This window comes from Solea solea, chromosome 17, assembly GCF_958295425.1.
Source record: "Solea solea chromosome 17, fSolSol10.1, whole genome shotgun sequence".
NCBI lineage: Eukaryota > Metazoa > Chordata > Actinopteri > Pleuronectiformes > Soleidae > Solea > Solea solea.
In genome coordinates this window covers 23,094,908-23,110,438 of record NC_081150.1, presented here as the reverse complement: position 1 = coordinate 23,110,438, position 15,531 = coordinate 23,094,908, and the positions used below count along the sequence as shown (strand labels likewise).

The following is a 15,531-nucleotide window of genomic DNA, read 5'->3' as shown; positions in this document are numbered from 1 at the left end:
ACATCTTTATTTACTTTGTTTTCTATTTGATTGAAAACCTTGAATTTTATTTTATATTATTTTGACTTCTTTCTTTTTATTTTATAAAAAGCATTTATTCATTTTTAATTGATTTTACTTTCTGTATCTTTTAATTTCACTTTCAAACATTCACTTTTTGTTCTTTTTATCTCAGTGTGTGTGAACCTGTGTGTTTCAGGCTGGTTCTCAGCAGCAGGGGGCGCTCACAGCGCAGGACGGCGGCTCAGTTAATGACAGACATGTTGATTTTTTAAGTCTTTATTTATTGATGGTTTCAACAAAGAATGACTGAGACGAGCTTTGACCTCGTCCACCACTGAAGCTGCTGTCTCTTCATGTCCTACAGAGGACACAGAGACACTGAGGAACCATGCCAGACCAGGAACCCAGGATAAACCGGTTCAGTGAATGTGGTCCTGAAGGTGTGGAGGTGGATCAGTGAGTCAGAGGAGACGCTGTAGAAGGACAGAGTCCCAGCAGGACAGTCCACATACACTGATACTCTGTGAGAGACAGAGGACATGATGGGTGTTTGTGTCCCATAGTGACGGACAAAGTTACCATGAACATCATCAGAGCACCTCAGACTCCAGGACTGATCATTATGTCCAAACAAACAGTCAAAACTGCTGCCTTTCCTCTTGATTCCTCTGTAACTCAGTGATATATTAACTCTTCCTCTCCACTCGACCTCCCAGTAACAGCGACCAGTCAGACCAGGTCTACACAGCAGCTGAAACCAGGACTCAAATCTGTCTGGATGATCAGTATACGACTGATCTTTTGTCACACAGGTCACTTTCCTGTTGTCGTCAGACAGTTTGAGTTTTCTGTGCATTGTGTTTGTGTCCAGTTCCAGTTCACATGAATCTGAAGAAGACAACGAGACACAGCTGCAGTTTATTGATGATCAGCTGATATGTTGTTATTTCCTGTAAATCCATACTTACACTTCCTGACACCAGGTTTTAACCTCTGCTCTCCAGCATGGTCCATCCTGGAGGAAGAAACAGTCTGAATGAGTTTCTGTCCAACATGAGTCCAAACTGTTGTCTTAATGACGCACTCTGGTGGACACAATGATGAACTACAAGGACAGGTGTGTTTCAAAGAGAAGACGTGGCTGTTTCTCAATACTCAAGTAAGCAAGTATGTACTTGCTTACTTGGGAAGTATATACTTGAGAAGTACGCTGGGAGTATATACTTGCCAAGTACGGGAGTACACAAGTATGTGGTTGTTTCTCAATACTCAAGTATGCAAGTATGTATGTATTGTTCTGCTGTAGTTCTGCTGTAGTGCTGCTGTGCTACAGCCTCATTAGCGCCACCTACGGTGTTGATAAATGAACATATGAAATACTTTTAATAAATGCATATATGTTGTTATTATTTTTACATTTTAAATATTTAACTTTATTTATATTTATTATTTATAATTTATTTCTATTAAAATATACAATACAAATTATACAATGTGGAAAATAGATATATTACAGCATTGTAGAGTAGTATATATATATATGTATATATATATGTATGACTTGTACAAATATATACTACTCTACATATCTAATATTTACATATTATATTTAAATACAGATACAATGACCGTGCGACTTTAATAGAAATCTAACATTCAAAGTTAAAATAAAAAAAACATTAACAATATACAAACTTTTAAACTGTCAGGTCAAAACATTTCCATTAAAACAAAATAACACGTCAACAACAAATCTATGGATCACACCGAGCATCTAATGACAGCGACGTCTGAACCAGCGGATCATTTCATCAGGACAGGCCGAGGTCACGCTGCTCTGTGCCGGGCACAGTGAGCCCCGAACGTCCGCAGAGGCGGAGCTTATCACCTCCGACAAACGTCGCTGCCAAACTATAAATACGTCATATCTTCATACACAAACCACATGTTTGATTTCTAAATGACTCATTTCTCGCCTCAAATGATGTTAAAACTTTGTTCCGGGACAAAGAAAAATATTTATTTCAGATTTCTATTTCTATTATCTGCTGCTATGCTCCGCCCAAATGTAATGTCGTTTTTGTCAGGCTTCCTTCTTCTTATGAACGATAGGTGATGAGTTGATGATGCAGGAAAAGACCCCACTGACACAGGACTTGTACCGAACAAAGGGATTTTATTTCGTCACAAGTCAGGCGTCAGAACCAAGCTCTGCAGCAGCTCGGGAGAATGTGTTCTTGCCGAATCTCCGAACAATTCTGCCTCAGAAAAGCAAAACTAACCTTATATAGATTTTCTAGCATTCTTATTTGCAGGCATCACATGTTTCGACCCCCGCCTTTCTCCTGTTTCCATAATGCAACAACTTGAAAAACAAGTTGGGTCCGGATATACCATACTGTCCCATGATCTTTAAATTGGACAATATCACCATTTAGTCAAACAAGAGACATCCATATTTCCTAACTAACCATATTCAAAACAGACCCTCAAGTTTCCTGTCCTATACAGGATGCCTATTGTAAAACGTATGGTCTGACTTGTCATGTGTCCCAGAGACCCTCTTGTCACATGTTTACTTATTAATGTCAATCATCAATACATTTAAGTATTAAACATTAGCTGTGTTAATGTGTTCTTCTTAGTTCATATACTTCAGTATTCTGGGATACATGGCCATCCCAAGTACGCTTAAGTCACCTCCGATGCATACCTGGTAAAAATGGGCGGAGCGAGAATACTTCCGGGTCCTCGCTGTTCGGTTACTTGAGAATTGGAACAACACTTGAACAGTACCGGAGTACGCAAGTACGCACAAGTATGCACAAGTATGGATATTGAGAAACGGCCAGTGTCTGCAGAACCAGAGACCACAGTTTCAGGAGGCTACGCATTTACTCAACAGCGCCACCACGTGGACAACACAGAAGACAACTTCTGTTTATACATTTGAAACCCACCACGAGTAAACCAGCAACAAGTTGGCCCAGCACAAACCAAGTAAACAAAGAAAATAGATAAAAATGAGGGATTTCATTTGTATTTTTTACAATGTTTCAAATCGCAGTATTGTGGGTCTAAAAACCATAAACTTTGTATTTGAATCACGGTTGTTTGATCGCTTGCTTGAATCGATACCTAGTTTCCAGTGTTTTCGTGTTTTTTTCAGCTGCGTGTCACAGAGGAAACACATGGCTACTTATGCAGCTGCTGCTGCGGAGGCTCGTCGCTGTTACTGCTGCTTCCAAAACTTGTGTGTTTTCACCGTTGAATGAAGAATGAAGAACAACTTGATTGTCGCTGTTAGATGACGAAAATCTCGTACACAACTCACTACAAACACCACAGAATAAAGACATCTTTACTTTAGTTTGACCGTAGACTGTTTGAAGTGGACCAGGACTGTTCTGTACCCAGTACCAGGACTTCTCACATGATGCTGCTACTCTGTGCAGATGATCTGTCCAGTTCATGGTTATGGTCGTTTCTCAGGCTGAACTACGTGACATTCACTCGTTCTCACCAGAGTCTAGTGTTTGGTTCTAGTTTTCTAGTTTATTGTCAAACAAGAACAATATCTATCAGGCAGATGATCTGCTGTGGCGCCCCCTAAAGGGAGGAGCCAGAAGAAGGAGAAGAACAACAGGTGTTTAAAAAGTGTCACTAATGTTTGGTGATACTCACTGACAGAGGAAAACATAATAACAGGACATCTTCAACCTGAACCTGCTGACAAGTTTGAATACTGCTGATGAACATGAAGAGGAAGGAGGAGGAGGAAGAGGAGAATACCTGAGAGTGTCCAGTCTCCAGTTAGGACTCTTCAGTCCAGCAGACAGCAGCTTCTCTCCTGAGTCTCCTGGATGATTGTAGCTCAGGTCCAGTTCTCTCAGATGGGAGGGGTTGGAGTTCAGAGCTGAGGTCAGAGAAGAACATCCTTCCTCTGAGACCAGACAACCTGACAGACTGGAGTTAAGAAGATATGATGAACTCAGTGATTCAGAAAAAACATCTTCATCAACAAGAACCTAAAGAAGCAAAGAGTCTGAGTCAGAGTTCTTACCTGAGAGTCTCCAGAGAACAGTGAGGACTTTTCAGTCCATCACACAGCAGCTTCACTCCTTGATCCTGCAAGTCATTGTTACTCAGGTCCACGTGTCTCAGATGAGAGGACACAGAGCTGAGGACTGAGGACAGAGCTTCACAGCTTCTCTCTGAGAGTTTACAGCCACTCAGTCTGAGATAGAAAACAGTGATGAACAAAAGGTTAAACATGTTTGTCTTGTGCTCTTTAGAATATGTCTTATTAATATTTATATACTGATCCACGTACAGAGCTTTGTTGGAGGCTTTGACCACCGGCAGCAGCTTCAGAAGAGCCTCCTCTGAAGCAGAGTATTTCTTCAGGTCAAACTCTTCCAGATCTTTTCCTGATGACAGTAAGATGAAGACCAGAGCTGACCACTGAGCAGGAGACAGTGTCTCTGTAGACAGGCGTCCTGATCTCAGGAACCATTGGATCTCACCCACAAGAGAACGATGGTTCAGTTCATTCAGACAGTGGAACAGGTTGATGCTTCTCTCTGCTGACAGATTCTCACTGATCTTCTTCTTGATGTACTCAAATGTTTCCTGATTGGTCTGTGAACCACTTCCTGTTTGTGTCAGTAGACCTCTTAAGAGCTCCTGATTGGTCTCCAGTGAAAGACCCAGGAGGAAGCGGAGGGACAAGTCCAGGTGTCCATTTGGACTCAGTAAGGCCTCGTCCACAGCACTCTGGTGCAGATGATTCAGTTCAGGTTTGTTTGTTTGTATGGACCGCTGGCTCGTTGTTGGTTCTTCTGACAACAGATTTGTTCCAGAGGTGATGAAGGTCAGATGAACATGAAGAGCAGCCAGAAACTCCTGAACACTCAGATGGACAAAGCAGAAAACCTTGTCCTGGTACATGCCTCTCTCCTCTTTAAAGATCTGAGTGAAGACTCCTGAGTAAACTGAAGCTGCTGTGATATCGATGCCACACTCTGACAGGTCTGATTCATAGAAGATCAGGTTTCCTTTCTGCAGCTGCTCAAAAGCCAGTTTCCCCAGAGACTCAATCATCTTCCTGTTCTCTGGACTCCAGTGTGGATCTGTCTCAGCTCCTCCATCATATTTGACCTTCTTCACTTTGGACTGAACCACCAGGAAGTGGATGTACATCTCAGTCAGGGTCTTGGGCAGTTCTCCTCCATCTCTGGTTTTGAACATGTTCTCCAGAACTGTTGCAGTGATCCAGCAGAAGACTGGGATGTGGCACATGATGTGGAGGCTCTGTGATGTCTGGATGTGGGAGATGATCCTCCTGGCCTGCTCCTCATCTCTGAACCTCTTCCTGAAGTAGTCCTCCTTCTGTGGGTCCGTGAACCCTCTGACCTCTGTCACCATGTCCACACAGTCAGGAGGGATCTGATTGGCTGCTGCAGGTCGTGTGGTTATCCAGAGGCGAGCAGAGGGAAGCAGTTTCCCCCTGATGAGGTTTGTCAGCAGCACGTCCACTGAGGTGGACGCTGTGACGTCAGTCAGGATATCAGTGTTGTGGAAGTCCAGAGGAAGTCGACACTCGTCCAGACCATCAAAGATGAAGACCACCTTAAAGTCTTCAAACCTGCAGATTCCTGCTTCTTTGGTTTCAGTGAAGAAGTGATGGATGAGTTCCACCAAACTGAACTTCTTCTCTTTCAGCACATTCAGCTCTCTGAAGGTGAAGGGAAACATGAGCTGTACGTCCTGGTTGCTTTTGTCTTCAGCCCAGTCCAGAGTGAACTTCTGTGTTAACACTGTTTTCCCAATGCCAGCCACGCCCTTTGTCATCACTCTTCTGATTGGTCCGCCTCTTCCAGCCGAGGCTTTAAAGATGTCTTCTTGTCTGATGGATGTTTCTGGTCTGTCTGGTTTCCAGGAAGCTCTTTCAATCTGTCTGACCTCATGTTCTTCATTGACCTCTCCAGTCCCTCCCTCTGTGATGTAGAGCTCTGTGAAGATTTCATTCAGAAGGGTGGGGTTTCCTGCTTTAGCCACGCCCTCAAACAAACACTGGAACTTCTTCTTCAGGTTTGATTTGAGTTCACGTCGACAAGCTGGAGCTCTGATTTCTGACAGAACACAAGAAAATAAATCAGTGAGTGGATCATTAAGAAAATAAGATGTTCTTCCTTTCACATTGAAAGTCCTCTTACTGTCAGCTAGCTTCTCCTGCTTCATCCTCCTTAAGAAGTCCTCTGTGATCTTCAGAAAGGCCTCTCTGCTGCTCCTCTGCTCCTCATCCTCCCTCTGACTCTCTGAGACTTCTGTGTGATCTGTATCCAGAACCTTGTGGATCTTCTTCAGCTCGTTCTTCACAAAGCAGATGATGTTCTCCTCCAGCAGCTGGAACAGAACATGTGAAGTTTAACCTCAGATGATCAGTGACAGAGTGAAATCCTGCAGGTCCACAGAGCAGCATCCAGACTGTCAGGACCAGGAGCCTCATGTATAAAAGAGTGTGCAGCTTTCATACTAAAAGACAGCGTACGCTCAAAATTTATAAAGTACGTACGCAAAGAAAATCTCAGCTTTATAAAACTGTGCATACGCCAAGTCCTTCGCACCTTTTCTTTATACATCCCATCAAACGTGAAACTGAGCGGAGATGAATGAGGAACACACCACGCCCACCCACAAATGAATATACAAATGACTCTAAAACGCCTTCGTCCTGAAGAAAAAGGACAACTGCGGCAGCAAAGAAAGAGGGAAATAAAAGAAAAAGAAGGAAAGTGCACGATCAACTCGTCAATTTATGATGTATAAATCTGTAAAAATAAATTATTTTGATCGTTTTTTTTTTTGGAATTAGTGATAAACACAAAGGAACTAAATGTCAGGGTCACAGCGACTGCTCTCATATTAATATTGATGCTTAAAAAACTGGCTGTGCATTGATAGTTGATCCTGTGCATGTTTTTTTCTGGTGTACCATGTATGTTTAGACATGACTGATCCATGTGAGCTGAATTTACAGATTATTTCAACAATCTATAAGTGTCACACGTCATCATCTACACACATTATGCACAAAATAAGCAGACAGAGTTCACGGAGTTACTCCATGTAACCATTCATTACTGTCACTGATTGTGTTGTGGATGCTGCGCCTTTCTCTTCCGATGAAAGGCGCAGCGGTGGCGGAATAACTTTTTTGTAGTTATTTCGTTATCGTGTGGATTAAAATGGGATAAAGAAAATGTTCTACTCGACGTTCAAGTCCCGTTTTCTTACAACAAATGATTCTGTAACTTTATTTTGCGTTTAAAACATTATAGACTGACGTGTGTTCATGTGTTCATGTGTTCATGTCAGCAGCTGTGTTTACATCACTGTGTTACATAAAGAAAATATTCATCTGTGGAAAATTAATTTCAGTAATTTGCGCAAAGTAAATAAGTGAGTCTCCCTCTCTCTCACACACACACACACACAGGTTTGTAGTGTGTGTGTTCGCTCACAGGATCAGTTTCGTCTTCAGTGTCCTCTCTGATGTTATCCACATATGTTCAAACGTACGTGGTGTATCAGTATTGTTTGTCACAGAAAATTCATGTTTGTCACTGTAGACACAATAATATTATTTTCAAACACTGTGATAAGTTTCAGAGCTTAATATTGCAGCGTCTCCACCTGACAAGAGTTTGCGGAGCTCTCGGCAAATTCTCACGGCAGCTCGAGAGTTTGCGCTGCGATGCGCAAACTTCCACGCCAAGTACATTTTTATACATGCCGTCTGTGCGTGAAAGCAAGCGTACGCCGTCTTTTTGTGCGTATGCACGGTTTATACATGAGGCCCCAGGACTCTGCTTCAGTATTAACAGTAGTGTCATGTTTGTACATTTACACACCTTAAATATGGAGTCCAGGTCTGCTCCATGCTGCTGGACAGACTGACCACTGAGAACCTCTGTCCTCTGCTGATCAACTCTGAGGAGAAAAGATTCAGTGTCATTTACTAAACAATCATTTGTTTCTACCAGGTTTTCAATGTGCTGCACCTACGATTCTTCTTCAGCCAAGTTCACATGACATGAGTTTGACAGGTTGAAGACAAAAGTCCCTGAAGGACAGTCTCTAGTGTTTGTTATGTGTGAAGTCTCAAAGACACAATCAGAGAGGCTTGTCCATGAGTCCCTGACCAATCACGGACTCTGACTAGATTTACTGCTGGAAACGTATTCAGAGACGAGGACAGGCTGAAGACGTTTAGTGGAGACAGAAAAACAACATTGGTCCACCAAAGAGAAGAAGAGTGTTTTTCTGGATTCAACATGTTTTGGACTAGACAGGCTCCCCCTGGTGGAGGATCATGTAAGTGTGTGTTACTATGTGTGAAATTCTTACATCAGTTCACCATGTTTTTGTCCTTCCTTGAAGTTAATATAACGATCTATAGACTGGTCACTCTTCATGGACACACAGCTGGGTCCAGGTCCAGGTCTGGCAGAGTCTGGTCCCTGTTGATGGATCCTCCTACAAACACAGGACATGACATGTAAATACAACATCTGCTGTGATTGATCTCATTAATGATCTACAGTATCAGGAGACACAAGGAAAACAGGTTTGTGTCAGAAATGGTTGAGTGTGACCCAGATGGTGTCAAACACTACACTGATTAACACATTTAAGACTTCCACATCTTCAGTCAGATCACTTTATCCAAACCCAAGCACGTGAGCCAGGACTGTTCCACAATTATTCAATATTTCTTATTTTTTCATGGGTCCAGATCCGAGATTAAATGGGGACAGGTCTGTTTGGGACTTGGGTCCAGAATGTCTTAGGTCTGCATGGGTCTGGGTCTGAATTCTCAAATATTAGGTGTCTCTGGTGCTACATGGTGGATCATTTGAGTTGTTGACCTGTGAAGACCTCCACCCTCCATCATCTGACCTCTGTTCTTGTTTGAAGTTCAAAGGTTCATCCATGGACCAGTCACTCTTCATGGACACACAGCTAGGTCCAGGTCCAGGTCTGGCAGAGTCTGGTCTCTGTTGATGGATCATCCTACAAACACATGATGTGTAAATAAAACACTGAGCTGTGACATGGAGACTAGTCACATGATCCATGAGATCCTCATCTCACCTCTGACCCTCATGTTCCTCACACAGAGTGGTTTTAGAGGGCGGAGCTTCCTCTTCACTGTCCTTGATCTGATTCATAGCAGAGCGCCACCTGCTGGGAGAATAAAACTCGCTCATTACAAGTTCTGCTAACATGGGTGGACCACATTGACCTAATGTGGGCCGGTCAGCAGGTAGACTTTTTTTAACCACAGAATTGGCCGACATGACCCTCATTGGCTGACTGAACAATCGGCACAGCCCATTGGTTTATGCTAATAATGGACTGTCAGTCACTCAGTTACTGGTTCATTTCAAAGAGCCGTTAAAAAGATTTGACTCGTTCGTGAACGTCACAGCTCGACTCACAACTCACTCAAGACGCTGTTTGCATCACACTTTACAGCCCTTCACTGCAGGTGAGTCCACTGGTTTAACAGAAGAGCCCGCCCTCTGGTGGTCAGGTAAGAAGCTGCCCAATAGATAGATACATATGTATGTTAAACATCTGGACCTTGAAGAGATGTCGTTAATTGTGACGATTGAGAATAAACGTTTAATTTAACTTTAGTTTCTTAAATCTTATCAAAATATGACCTCGTCCTCTGGATCCTTTTTTTTCACCTACAATGGCTGTAATCTGTTTTCACCGGAAACATAAAATTATCAGTCACTATCTGATCTTTCAGTCCAGCAGAACTTCTCTTTCACCAAAAGCACAAATGTCCTCTAAACCAGTGAATTACAAACATTTTAGTCGCTGAACAACAGAATCAGTGACGTGAGATTCATGAGCTTCACAGTAAAAACATCACGTCCACTCAAAGTCACGTGTGATGAGATGAGTTTAGTTTCGTTACCTTGTGAAAGCAGGAAATGATCGTCATGAAGCTGCTGAACGTCTGTGAAGTGATTCTGCTGCTGAACAGCGAACAAACCACAGACCAAAGTTTTCTCAAGCGTTATCTGAAGGAAATGTGATGAATGTGATCAAATAACTGCTCTGATCTGAACTTTACACTCAACTCCATCAACTGCAGTCAAATATTAACAGAATCAGATCTTATCACTGAACAATGATCTCGCTCAGACACATAAACTTATACAGTTCTAACTCTAATCGACTCGACTCAGTTTAGTATCAGCCATGTTGTTTTCCATGACTTCATAGCGCAGCCATTTTCAAACTGGGTGGCAGGCCCCCCTGGGGGGGCGTGGAGACTCTCCAGGGGGGGTGCAAGTTCTGTTTTTTTTTTTTATTTCTAACTAAAGTTTAGCAGGCGGAACTTTTGGTCTCGCTGTAAGCTGGACTCATTTAAGTGACGTACCACAACCAAACCTACACTGGTGACAAGGTTTGGATAATAGAGAAGTTTCTGAGGGGCAAAAAGAAAACTGTGCAACTAACAAAAAGCCAACGTCAGCCGAACGGAACAATGATTCACGACGACCAAAACACAAGACCAGAAAATGCCACCAAAGACCTCTGTGTGTGTTGTGTCTCAAAACAGTGGCAGGGGACAGCTTTTGTATTGTTAAAACAAAAAAATGTATTGCACAGCAAATGATTGATATTTGTAAAGTATTCTTTGTTATCCAAATGTATTTATTGTTTAAAAAATGACGCTATTATAGTTATAATTGCACATTTCATATTTTATTTGAAAATTGCTTTCTCACAAAGCAATATTGAGGTTATTTGTATCGCTAAAGCAAAAATGTCACGGGGCCCCCGGGAAATTTCTTCCTCCAAAGGGGGGCCCAACAGAAAAAGTTTGGGAACCACTGTCATAGCCCCTTGTCAAAGTGGGCGGAGTCATCACAGCAAGCCTGCGTGATACTATACTATAACATTTGTGTTTGTGGTTAAAGGAGGTTCTTGCTCCATCACAGATTTGCTCCATCACAGATTTAAGGCACAATAAAAATCAATGGTCAACTACTGTCTCTGCTGTTTGGCTTGGTTAGATGAGATGTATTGTTGACATCTGAGAAATCCATTCATTTGACTGAAGATGGCAGCATTGTTGTTCTGTGTTAACGTCTGTTCTGTTAATGTTTGACTCCAGTTGATGCAGAGATAAGAGCTGACACTTGGTTTCCTGTTCAAAGCAGCAGTCATTTTGTGCTCAAATCAAATGTAGCAAAATAACAACAAATACAACCATGTGGATATTAACGCTCTCTCACTTGCACATGAACAAGAAGTTGTCTGTTGACGTCTTCTTCATGTGTTGTTTGGGTAACTCTGTGCTAACACCCGATACAAAGGTGCCACTGGAATGTTAAGGCGATTTAGGATTTAAGGAGTTGTTTGAAGATGGAGTGACAGATTCAGAAATGTCCTCCACGCTGCAGCAGGTCTTCACTTCGGTCTTCAGTTGTGTGGACACAGAAGTCTGATGATTGATTTTGCTGCCAAGGTTTTATAGAACAGTGAATAAAGTCTGGGATTTGTAAAGTTTCAGGAATTTATTTGAAATTTTGCCATTTCTTTGAAAAATCTTGGAGAAACTGGTATACAAAAGAATCCTTGAACACTGTAGAGTATTGAGCTGAAAGGATCAGCCAGTAAAGATCTGGACACTGGTACTGTTCATAAGTGGCTTTGGAACTATGTTCATTTTCTGGTGGTGTCCAGAAAACAACATTGGGTTTTTAGATAACTGGCAAAACTTCTGGGGGAAACCTGGTCTCATGAGGAGAGACGGCGTCCATCCCACTTTGGATGGAGCAGCTCTCTTATCTAGCAGCTTAGGACATTTTATTAGAAACCCATGACAATCCAGAGTTGAGACCAGGACACAGAGTTGCAATCTTTCATGCTTCTCTGTGCTTCTTTTCGAGCAGTCACCAATTAAAAACCCCATAGAGACTGTGTCTGTCCCTCGACTTACTAAAGTAAAAACTAAAGTAAATAAAGTAAATAAATCAATAACAAACAGAAGATGAGTTAGACATTCTAACTTAATAAAGATTAATACCAACAATAAAATAGAGTCAAATAATAGCACTGTTAAATGTGGACGATTAAATATTAGGTCTCTCTCCTCAAAATCTGTTTTAATAAATGATCTCATTTCTGACAATTGTATTGATTTATTCTGTGTAACTGAAACTTGGTTACATGAAGAAGATTACGTTAGTCTAAATGAGTCAACTCCACCCACTCATGCTAATACCCATATTCCTAGAAGCTCAGGCCGAGGAGGAGGTGTAGCAGCCATTTTTAATACTAGATTATTAATCAATCCCAAACCCAAACTAGGATATTCACCGTTTGAAAGCCTTATTCTTAATCTATCTCATCCTAGTTGGAAATCACAGAAACCAATTATGATAGTCACAGTTTATCGTCCACCTGCACCTTATTCAGAGTTCCTATCAGAGTTCTCTGAGTTCTTATCTGAGTTAGTGCTTAAGACAGATCAAATCATAATTGTAGGGGATTTCAACATCCATGTAGATGTTGACCGTGATAGTCTTAGCTGCACATTTAACTCGCTGTTGGAATCAATAGGTTTTATTCAACACGTTAATAAACCAACTCATCGCCTTAATCACACCCTCGATCTTGTTTTAACTTATGGTATTGATATTGATAACTTAAACATAGTTCCTCAAAACCCTCTCCTTACTGATCATGATTTACTCACATTTAATTGTACAATAATGAACTACAATAACATAAATAAGAAATACTGTCTGATAATAATATGAATACATTCAAAGAGACAGTGCAACCTTTATTTAACTCGGTGCCATATGTCAGTACATCTGAAGGTACCTTTTGTGATTTTACTCCCGCCCTCATAGATAACCTTGTTGATAGTACAGCAGCCTCACTGCGTACTACATTAGATTGTGTTGCCCCTCTGAAAAAGAAAGTGGTGAATCAGATGAGACGAGCACCATGGTTTAACTCCAAAGTCGTGCTCTTAAACAGACGTTACGTAGATTAGAAAGAAAATGGCGTTCCAATAACCTAGAGGAATATTATATAGCCTGGAAAGATGGTTTTGTATCTTACAAAAAAGCCCTACACAAAGCTAGAGTGGCCTATTATTCTTCTTTAATTGAAGAAAATAAGAATAATCATAGATTTATTTTCAGCAGTGTAGCCAGGCTGACACAGAGCCACAGCTCCACTGAACCATCTATTCCTTTAACACTGAGCAGTGATGACTTTATGAACTTTTTTGTGACTAAAATAACATCAATTAGAGAAAAAATGGATCATCTCCTCCCTCATATTGGGACTGACTCATCTTTTAGCACAAGAGCTTTAGAAGCACCAGGTGCACAATTAGACAGTTTCTCCCCTATAGATCTCCCTGAGTTAACATCATTAGTTTCATCATCTAAACCATCAACCTGTCAGTTAGATCCTATCCCCACCAAACTGTTTAAAGATGTGTTTCCTTTAATTAACAGCTCTATATTGACTCAAATTAATCTATCCTTATTGACTGGATATGTGCCCCAAATGTTTAAAATAGCAGTTATTAAACCCTTTCTCAAAAAAGCGACCCTTGACCCAGATATTTTAGCTAATTACCGACCTATATCTAATCTTCCCTTTGTTTCTAAAATCTTAGAAAAGGCAGTTGCTAATCAATGATGTGAATATTTGCGCATTAATGGCCCGTTTGAAGATTTTCAGTCAGGTTTTAGATTAAACCACAGCACAGAAACAGCACTAGTTAAAGTTAGTAATGATCTTCTCTTGGCTTCAGATAATGGTCTAGTTTCTTTACTTGTCCTGTTAGATCTTAGTGCTGCATTTGACACCATTGATCATAATATTCTACTGCAGAGATTGGAGCAGACTCTTGGGATCACAGGTGCTGCTCTCTGCTGTTTTAAATCATACTTATCTGAGAGATTCCAGTTTGTTCATGTTAATGATAAAGCCTCACTACAAACAAAAGTTAGCGCTGATTCCAGTGTGTAATATCACATGTCAACCAGCAGATGTCAGCATTCATACTGTGTCAGCAGAGCTGCTTCAAACGGGTTGGGCCTTCTTCACGTGTTCAGAGTAACCAGGACATGTTCACATCCCATAATAAGACAAGTTTGCAGTATTACACCAGACATTTAAGCCTCGCTAAGTCACTACAGGGTCAATTCATTCTGTGTAAAAACCTCAGTCACTGAACAAGAGTCAGTGACGTGAGATTCATGAGCTTCACAGTAAAAACATCACGTCCACTCAGTTACAGTGTTGTTTTCGTCAACGATGACGATGAGGAAATTATTTTGTTGACGCCCCTTTTTTTTAGTAGAGTCGGTCGTGGCGCACTACCGGCGGAGGAAATTTCATGTCAAACTTATGTGTGACACTGTTGTATGATGAAGTCGGCATCAATTCATGAAAAAAACAGTTGAAAAGTTGAATTATGGAGATTAAAGGTTTCTGCCCAACAGTAATCTCCAATACTTATTGACCAAAATGGATTTGTTAAAAGACTATACTTCTTTTTTTTTTTTTTTTAAACTAAAACTGACTAAAACTTTTTTGAGTTCGACTAAAATTGGACTAAAACTATCACATGATGAAATGACTAAAACTAATCAGCGTTTTAGTCCAAAATACTAAAACTAAGACTAAATCTAGGTTGGCTGCCAAAAACCACACTGCTCAGTTACAAAGTTCTTTTTCACATGTGTGATGAGATGAGTTTAGTTCTGTTACCTTGTGAAAGCAGGAAATGATCGTCATGAAGCTGCTGAACGTCTGTGAAGTGATTCTGCTGCTGAACAGCGAACTAAACACAGACCAAAGTTACTTAATAACTGCTCTGATCTGAACTTTACACTCAACTCCATCAACTGCAGTCAAATATTAACAGAATCAGATCTTATCACTGAACAATGATCTCACTCAGACACATAAACTTATACAGTTCTAACTCTAATCGACTCGAATTTCCCATCAACTGCTTCCTTCTCAGCCCCAGAGGCACCTCTCCCATCTCTACCTGTAACGCAGGTACTGGCGTTGTCTTAACAGCCCCACTGCAGACTCTCAGCGCCTGTGCCTGAATCACATCCAGCCTCTTAAGCCTTGATCTAGCAGCTGACCCATAGGCAATGCTGCCATAATCAAACACTGATGGTATTAAAGCCACATACACTCTTTTCAGTGCTGAGCAACTAGCTCCCCAACTCCTACCTGTCAAACATCGCAACACATTGATCACTTTTTTGCATTTCTCTTCTATTCTACCAATATGCCCTGCCCATGTTAACTGTGAGTCAAACACTACACCCACAAATGTAAATGTTCCAACTCTTTGCAGCTCATTCTGTCACGATCCCACTCTCCTCCACCACTATTATCCTTATTTGTTATTTTCCTCCGTGCTGCTCCCTCTCTCCCCTCTCT

The 15,531-nt window shown here is 41.3% G+C and overlaps 1 protein-coding gene across 1 annotated transcript; it reads right to left on the bottom strand.

Annotated features, from left to right (window-relative positions):
• Positions 1 to 263: 263 nt before the first annotated feature.
• Positions 264 to 14,791, bottom strand: LOC131443392 (NLR family CARD domain-containing protein 3-like). Its single transcript, XM_058612996.1, has 10 exons — positions 12,928 to 14,791; positions 9,163 to 9,255; positions 8,416 to 8,544; positions 7,920 to 7,998; positions 6,222 to 6,411; positions 4,337 to 6,137; positions 4,067 to 4,240; positions 3,796 to 3,969; positions 972 to 1,018; positions 264 to 891 (listed from the first exon to the last, which is right to left on the bottom strand). The coding sequence occupies exons 2-10, from the start codon at positions 9,237 to 9,239 to the stop codon at positions 362 to 364; spliced, it is 3,201 nt and encodes a 1,066-aa protein (XP_058468979.1). The 5' UTR covers positions 9,240 to 9,255; positions 12,928 to 14,791; the 3' UTR covers positions 264 to 361.
• Between the last annotated feature and the right edge of the window lie 740 nt (positions 14,792 to 15,531).

Coding starts and splice junctions, on each gene's coding strand:
- LOC131443392 (XM_058612996.1), bottom strand. CDS start 9,239: ATGAATCAGATCAAGGACAGTGAAGAGGAAGCTCCGCCCTCTAAAACC. Junction 7,999..8,415: donor CAAAAACATGGTGAACTGAT/GTAAGAATTTCA, acceptor TTTTCTCCTCAG/AGTTGATCAGCAGAGGACAG. Junction 6,138..6,221: donor GCAGGAGAAGCTAGCTGACA/GTAAGAGGACTT, acceptor GTGTTCTGTCAG/AAATCAGAGCTCCAGCTTGT.